The sequence below is a fragment of the Sardina pilchardus genome, chromosome 11 (genome assembly GCF_963854185.1).
Source record: "Sardina pilchardus chromosome 11, fSarPil1.1, whole genome shotgun sequence".
NCBI lineage: Eukaryota > Metazoa > Chordata > Actinopteri > Clupeiformes > Clupeidae > Sardina > Sardina pilchardus.
In genome coordinates this window covers 29,385,104-29,393,462 of record NC_085004.1, presented here as the reverse complement: position 1 = coordinate 29,393,462, position 8,359 = coordinate 29,385,104, and the positions used below count along the sequence as shown (strand labels likewise).

At 49.7% G+C, this 8,359-nt stretch overlaps 1 protein-coding gene across 1 annotated transcript; it reads right to left on the bottom strand.

Annotated features, from left to right (window-relative positions):
- Nucleotides 1-4,316: 4,316 nt before the first annotated feature.
- Nucleotides 4,317-7,550, bottom strand: LOC134095317 (uncharacterized). The gene is made up of 2 exons (XM_062548767.1): nt 7,250-7,550; nt 4,317-5,749 (listed from the first exon to the last, which is right to left on the bottom strand). The coding sequence occupies exons 1-2, from the start codon at nt 7,548-7,550 to the stop codon at nt 4,317-4,319; spliced, it is 1,734 nt and encodes a 577-aa protein (XP_062404751.1).
- Nucleotides 7,551-8,359: the final 809 nt, after the last annotated feature.

Genomic DNA, 8,359 nt, shown 5'->3' with positions numbered 1-8,359 from the left:
TCTTACAAACTGAAAGTAATGAAAGTATGTCAGTCTTGAACATGTCCTGTCCGACGTCGAGCCTGCTTCAGCTTAAGCCATCTTTTACAAGTAAGAAAAATCAGGCCTATATTTGCGCGGATTGTTTCTCCTCTACTGATCTCATCTGGCGATTGTATAAAAACAAAACACCACTTAATTGCAATGTAACTTGCGTTACTGACCTTTGTACCGAGTAAAATATTACCCATTTCGTTTTTGGAATGCCTTACATTACCGCGTTACAGCAAAAAGCAATACATTACAGTAATTACATTACTTTTGTAACTCGTTAGTCCCAACACTGCCGGTAAACAATACTAAATGCTGGTAGCCTGGCACGCCCTCCCAGTGACGTAACACCTTCGGCTTTTGCTGTCACTGGTCTGGTCAACTGCTAATCGGGAAGGATTTCTGAGTTCCCGAAATCTGCGGAACTGCCCCCTTTGGTCGAGAACCAATCAACTTTGAGCAGCTCCAACGGCTCTGGATAGAGGCATGTTCAAGGCAGAGGAAAGAGTGTTGTTATTGGTTTAAACTCGGCAAACCGCTTTCTGACATCGACCAGTAGCAAATCGAAGCACTTAAAGGAGGCGGGTCAACCAGCGCTTGGAGAAACCGTGTTAAGGCCCGATCACATTACAGGCGGCATGCAATATGAAACCCATTCATTTCAATGGGTTGAGAGCGCAAAAACGGGTCTGCCGCTGTGCTCAGCAAAGCGCAGCGCCGGCGGCATTTTGCCGCTTTGCCGCTGTTGCGCGTACCGCGGTCAAAGTTGAAATATGTTGAACTTTGACCGCGGCGCGCTGTAAGTGAATGGTCTTTTGCGCGGAGCCCAGCAGTAACAATAGAAATAGGAGCGGTAACAGCAACAAATATCGTAGAACGTTATCTCAACCAAGAGCAACCTAGCGGTGAGCGCAGCGCATGCCGCTTATAATGTGATCGGGCCTTTAGCACAGACTCAAGTCTCGCAGAGCCTTTGAAAGTCGTTGGTAATCAGGCTAGAGCTTTGGCACTATCGTGTAGTTTCAGTGTCTGTCACGCCAACGCGCACACGCATGCATTCAATGAAAGCTCATACCACCACTTAATTATATGGCTCTATGTTTAATCACATCGACTTAGGTAGCATTTCCTCCTGTTTGCAGAAACGTTTGCTTTCTTTTTCTGTCGGTTCGCAATTGCGTGATCAATTGCGTAGCAAATTATCAGGTGAAGCACCGGACCTAATTTCACTCAAAGACCGAAGAGCGTTCCGTATCAGTACTGAATGGTTGGCAACCAACTAAGTCAGGGGCATAAAAGCCACTGTGGCCGTACAATGGTTTTTTTTTCACGGGGCATCAAGGCCAAAGTGTAGGGCAACGGCGGCCATGGCTGCATGGCCGTGGTATAATTCCCACGAGTGCCCAGAGCTGTTTATTGGGTCTATCAAATGCGACTGTAGCCAGGGATTAAAGTTTTCCGGCACCGTGCCGGAATTCCGGCGTGCGGCCATTGACTGCGTTCATTTTTTAAAATATTATTTATTTGTTAACGCCATTGAAAAACACGCAGCATTCTTTAAGCTGAATTTCCTTTCCCTGCTCTCCCTCTCTGTCACTCACGCGTCACGCACCCTTTAATATACACTCACACACTCACACACACACACACACACACACTCAGACACAGACACAGACACAGACTCCCCTTCGTGCACACCGCGTCTGTCTCCATAACGAGATCAGATCATCCCTGGAAGCGCGGTCGCACTAATGCACCTGACGCTGCGGGTGGAAGCATAAGTTCTTCCGCAAATTTTGTAGACTATGCGTGCAACTTTACCAAACCGTATAGAAGTAGGCTAAACGAATTCTCCTTGGCCTGCTTTCGTGCGCACTCAATGGACACCCGCCCTCGACATGCACATTTAATCCAAACAAAACATTCACAATCGTGAACGCAATGACGCACAGAAGACGACTAGCTGAAATATTGTTACAGTAAATACGGTTAGCATCATTAGTAGGCTATGCTGCACACATCTGATTAAAACTCTGCATTCAAGTTGACTGACCATCTCAATACCAATGTTTTTCAACTCCAAGATTTAAAGGGCCTGTCCCAAGGAGAAAAAGTTCAAAAGTTCACTATCCGAAGATTTGCCAGTAAGAAAAGGGAGGCGCTAGTCTAGGTCACCAGTCAGAGTCTTAACGAGCTTCTTCGGAACGCGGCGGCTCTGCGCTGGCATTGCCGCTCGTGAGCACGAAGTGCACCGCGGGTTCACGCCGGTCTAAAACTGCGCCGGCAGATATCGGCCCGGAGTGACGACCGTGGGCACTTGAGAAGCTTAACGTGAAATCGTGCCTGACCTGCTGCGCCGGCAGAGGTCGGGCAAGATAACAGACGACAGAGTAAATACTTCGTGATAGACGGACTAGACTGGTACCTGAGCTACGAGAATTAGACAATTGAACTAGCGAAACGACAAGCGTAGGCTGTAGTTAGCGGAGATAGCATGTTGGGCAAGGTCGCTGGCCGGGGTCCTGAAGTGCTTCGCCGAGTCGCACGGACGGACTACGCAGGTAGCATTCGGCGGTATCATATAGCACCCCCTTACGAGTGAGATAACAGGAGGCGTACTAAAGGTGAACGGGAGGCGAACGGGGAGGTGGTGGGTTGCGCGCGAGAAAGACTGAAGCAGATGTGACAGCAGGTGAGCCATGACTATAAGTTACCTGGTCAATGGGAAGTGGAGGCGTGGCAAAGTTTCGTCAAGTTCCTCTCGAACTTGCGTTTGCAACGTCATTTCAAAAGTTCACTATCCGAAGATTTGCCAGTAAGAAAAGGGAGGCGCTAGTCTAGGTCACCAGTCAGAGTCTTAACGAGCTTCTTCGGAACGCGGCGGCTCTGCGCTGGCATTGCCGCTCGTGAGCACGAAGTGCACCGCGGGTTCACGCCGGTCTAAAACTGCGCCGGCAGATATCGGCCCGGAGTGACGACCGTGGGCACTTGAGAAGCTTAACGTGAAATCGTGCCTGACCTGCTGCGCCGGCAGAGGTCGGGCAAGATAACAGACGACAGAGTAAATACTTCGTGATAGACGGACTAGACTGGTACCTGAGCTACGAGAATTAGACAATTGAACTAGCGAAACGACAAGCGTAGGCTGTAGTTAGCGGAGATAGCATGTTGGGCAAGGTCGCTGGCCGGGGTCCTGAAGTGCTTCGCCGAGTCGCACGGACGGACTACGCAGGTAGCATTCGGCGGTATCATATAGCACCCCAACAAAGCAAGTGGCCTAATGTTGAGACCCCTGGCCAGGACCCTTTGAACGAATTAATATGTAAGTGCTCGCTGAGATTTCCGGAGGTCTGAAAGATTCGCTCTGATATAAGTATTGAATGCGTCGGAGGACCACCGACCTAATGTTTTAAGGGCTGTTTCTGGCAGACCATTGTTGGCTGCCGTGGTGGCCGCACCGATCCTAAATGAGTGGGTGGAGTAGTGATCGGAAGGGATGCCGATTCGTGTGATGATAGATTTAAGTTGAGACTGAAACCAAAAACGGGTGACTGGGCGACCGTCATCTGTAGCAAACAGAGGGTCAGCGGGAGAGGCAATCGAGCTGCGATATGCAATGTAATTTGCCAGGGTCTGATAGGGTTGAAGTGGTGACGCGATGTTGAATACGAACACGGAATGCCCCTTCATGTATTGGTCAGTCTTACTACGTTTTATGAAGTAACGGATGGTGTCAGAATTTAGGATTTGAAGGTCGCATACTCGGGGATGAATAAGAGGGTTGAAATGGACGCTGTTGGTGGAAAATTCGCTACATCTAAGCAGCCCAGAATAGGCGAGAATGAACATAGCGATCAGGGTCTGATCTGAATGTGGGGATATAACCCCGTGCCTAAGCACCTGAACGCAGGAATCGAGTATAGTGATGGTAATAGGAAGCCGCCGGTCTGGAGTGACAGGTTCAGACCTGCGGATACCTTTGAGTAACAAAGACATGTGGTGGCTAGAGAGAACTGGGCAAGCTGATCCAAATATTAGTTTGTGGAAGAAATGTATGCCTGCGAGATAACATTTGATGGTGCCCACCTTGAACTTTAGAATGAGATGGGCGTAGGATACGAAGGAAGAAATCGTCAATAAATCGAACCTTGGAAAAGGCAGAGTGTGGTGATTGTGGAACCGTTTGAATGAAGACCAGGCGGACCAGTACGACTGGAGCGTTCTGGGAGCTAGGGAACTGAGGGCTAGGTTTAATGAGTGGGCCTGAAGATAATGCAATGGGTGGTCTAAAGAAAGATTGTTTCCGAATAAGGCGGCACTGGCGTCGGTTCTGGGTCCGCTTCTGGAGCTAATGTCCTGAATTTCTGAAATGCAAAACGAGAAAGAGAGTCAGCAATTGCATTATGGCACCCTGGAACATAGTCAGCTTGAATTAGAAATTGGTTGCATGCGGCTGTCCAGACTAGGCGACGCAAGAAAGGGCAAATGATAGGCGCGCTGGAGCGACCTTTGTTAATGGCGAACACGACAGCTTGATTGTCGCTGTAAACGAGAACGCTTTTGCCAGACCACTCCTTGCCCCACAAGAGTGCAGCGATGACGACTGGATATGTTTCGTACACGGCTGAAGAGGCTTCTCCTGAAGCCAGGTTTGCTAGCTCTGGAGGCCAGGAGCTGGCAAACCACCGACCCTTGAAATAGCCCCCGAACCCAATAGACGGCGCGGCGTCGGTAAAGAGCTGAAGATCTTCGGGGGAATAAAGGCGATCCTCATAAAACATAGATAGACCATTCCATTGTCTAAGAAATAGACGCCATAATCCGAGATCTGTTAGACATTGCTCATCAATATCGACTAGGTCGCGAAGCGCTGGTACAGATTTTGCCGCTAAGAGGAGGTTGGAAATGAACGGTCTCCCTTGTGGAATGACTCGCATCGCAAAATTGAGGTGACCGAGGAGTGACAAAATTTCTTGTTTTGTTTTGGGTGCTGCAATGAAGCAATCTATGATTGTGATAATGCGGTCGATTTTCTCCTTCGGAAGCGAAGAGATAGACTTCACGGTATCAAGGGTGATGCCGAGAAATTCCATTGTTGTATCGGGACCGCTTGTTTTCTCCTCGGAAATGGGCACGCCTAGTGACTCGAAAACTTTCAATAAGGTGTCGCGCCCGGCAGCGGGAGGATCTGATTGAGGTGTCACGGTTAGGAAATCATCCAGTAGATGGACTAGGAGCGGAACACTGTGATTGTTTTGTAATATCCAGCACAAGGCTTCCGAAAGGCAGTCAAAGATTTTGGGGCTACTGCGGCAGCCGAACGTCAGTCTGACGGCGAAATAAAATTTTCCTAGCCACTTAACGCCGAACAAATGCCAGAAATCTGGGTCAATGGGCATGACTTTAAAAGCTGCAGTAATGTCCGCTTTGAATAGCCAGCAATTGGGGCCTGCTAGCTTGATCAGGCGTATAGCGTCATCTACCGTTTGGTAACACAGCGAATAATCCTCGAAGGGCACGAGACTATTGATGCTCGGAACTTGGCTATTATGTGGAGCCGAGAGATCGACTATCAGTCGTTTTTTTCCGGAATACTTCCGAGTCGCAACGCCGATAGGATTTATCCTGAAATTTGAAAATGGGGGTTCGGAGAAGGGGCCGATCATGAAACCGGACTGAATTTCTTTGGCCAGTAGCTGATCTACGGCCTCTCGATCTCCTATAGCGGATAACAAATTTTTGCAAATGAATGGTGTAGTTGGCATTGCTGAGATGCCCGGATGGAAGCCGTTTTTGTGGCCAGAAATAAGATAGTCGGAGAAGACTTTGTCTGGATGAGAAGCTAATTCTACCGCTAGCCGTGACACATTAATTGGAGTACTCAAGTACTTTCTCAAATGTTTTATTGGTTTCGTTACAGGGCACACTAGGCGAGCATGAGCCCCGGCACAGTAACTGCAGACATGGAGATATTTGCATTGAGACAGACGGCATCTTGAGGCATTAAAGCGGTAGCAGACTTGCTGCGTAGGAAAGCCAGCCTGATCCGGAACGGTGCCAGCCGATTGAGGCAGGTGGGGGACAGAGGAAGTTGATTTTGGAGCAGTTTTGCGGTTGTTAGGATTCCCCTCGATAAAGGAACAGCTAGCTGAATCGTGTTCAGAGCTACAGCACAGGACGCAAGTCACGGAGCGGCAGCCCAGGAAAACGCGGTTGTGGAGTTCCGTGTCAATAGCTCCCCAGTATGGGCACTGGTTCCAAAGACCCACTCTAGCCGCACACTTTGCCGAGAAGAGGCGATGATAGGTATAGAAATGAGTCCCCCCGTAAGATACGGCAAGCCCTGCTATAATGCTGAAGTATTCGTTTAGCTCCCTACGCCTAAGAGGGAACATGGAACAGATAACTTCGGAGTAGCGAGCAAAAGCTAACGCGAACTCAGGGAAAGAAAGAACGCGAGTAGCGGGGCCGGATGATTTCAGAGATAGAGTTACTGAGCCGCAATCAATATCCCGGGGCTGAGTTTGTCCGGAGAAGGGGGATAACAAGGAAAAGAGATCAAAGTCCGCACCTGATAGGATTTGGTTCCGGAGAGAAGGAGACACGGGTGGAGGCTCGTTGATCGGAGCTTGAGGTGGAGGAGGCAGCTGCACGGCTGAGGCCAGAGTGTAGGAAGGCGGGCGCCAGGTAACGATCCTCGAGCTAAGTTGGCCATCGGGGATGACTTGGATGTGCGGAATGTGAAATCCTGGCGTGGATGGATAGGGGCCGGTAGAATAGGAGCTAAAGGGGGCGGGAGGAAGTGAACCCGATGCCGGGGCAGAATAAAGTGGTGGCGCGGCTCCGGGAAAGGAGGAATAAGGGTACACCGAGGACTCGGTCCCCGGTGGGGGATAGGGCGCGGGCTCGAACGCGGCTCGGGCCGGCGGGACGTGGTGGGGGTAGGGAAAACGAAGCGACGCGGTCGCAACCTGGGGAGGAGGCGGCTCAGCACTTACATGCGGCATCGGGGGGGGAAGGGGAGAGTTTGGAACGCGAGGGACAGAAAAAGATACCGTAGTTATAGGCGGTTGTGTGGGCGGAAGTCTGCGGACGACCGATTGCCTGGCTTGGGAATCGTTTTGCAGCGGCAAAGACGTGAAGCCCTGCGCTGCGGCGCTGGTGCTAGGTTGAGGGCTGAAACCAGGAAGTGGAGAATGTAGTCCTTCGTCGCTCTGACCTTCGAACTGGTCCGAGAATAATATGGGAGAAAGCTCCGGGGAACGCTGGCCTGGGTTTAGGGGCACCTGATTATGCTGATCGGTCTGCGTTTGGAAGCCGGATGCTTGTAGCAAGCGTAGGAGGTCGTCCTTCCTTGAATTGCGCGGAAAACGGATGCCTCGGTTGCTCAGTTCGCTTCGGATGCGTGAAATGGTCCACGGATTGCCGCCTTTGGCTGGAACACGGCGGCGGCTGGAGGCGGTCGAACGGACGGATCCCCGAGAGGGCGCCGGGGAAGAATTCCGGCGCGACCGAAGCATGCGCTCCGAAGGAAGGGTAGCTTGGCTCGAACGACCACGGCGAGGAACTGGAGGATCCGGTGAAGGAGGAATGACCGATGAATCATCCTCAAGATCGCTGGCTGAGGCATGAATATCTAGATCCATTGGAGTCGGTGTCAGTTCTTCTTGCGCGCGAGAAAGACTGAAGCAGATGTGACAGCAGGTGAGCCATGACTATAAGTTACCTGGTCAATGGGAAGTGGAGGCGTGGCAAAGTTTCGTCACGTTCCTCTCGAACTTGCGTTTGCAACGTCATTATGAGCTTACCTTGAAACTTAAACACCCGTGGGGACACTGAACAGTCCAACCAGCTAGAGTAGGCTATTATAAACTAGCCAACTATGCTACTTTGTTTACAATATTTCGAGGCTTCAATCAAACAGCTGAATTTAAGAGGTGGAGTTGTAATATGAATAGCAGGCTATAAGCTGCATAAAGTTTGCTGTTAGCCTGTTATGAATATCAGAAATGTCAGTATACAGAATGTATATAAATAATTACACGTGTGTGTGTGTGTGTGTGTGCTTTACATCTTGTTAAAAAAATCATTAAATAAATAAATTCACATTATGTGAAAGCAAAGTGTCAGACATGAGGCGACCACCACATATTGCCTTCTAATCTGTGGGAAACACTGTTATTACTCTTTAGAAAGAGAATCATTGTCTTTTTTTGAATACCCTAACTTAAATGGTTGCAACTAAATCTTATTCTTCAAATGCCTGCCTTCCAATTTCACATAGCCTGACAACATGACACCTTATGATTGTAGGTCAATTTGTAACCTG

Bases quoted from the DNA above. Each gene is read 5' to 3' on its own strand.
- LOC134095317 (XM_062548767.1), bottom strand. From the start codon at position 7,550: ATGCTTCGGTCGCGCCGGAATTCTTCCCCGGCGCCCTCTCGGGGATCC. The intron at 5,750-7,249 runs GTCAGAGCGACG...TATCCGCTATAG, and splicing joins ATTCTCGGACCAGTTCGAAG to GAGATCGAGAGGCCGTAGAT.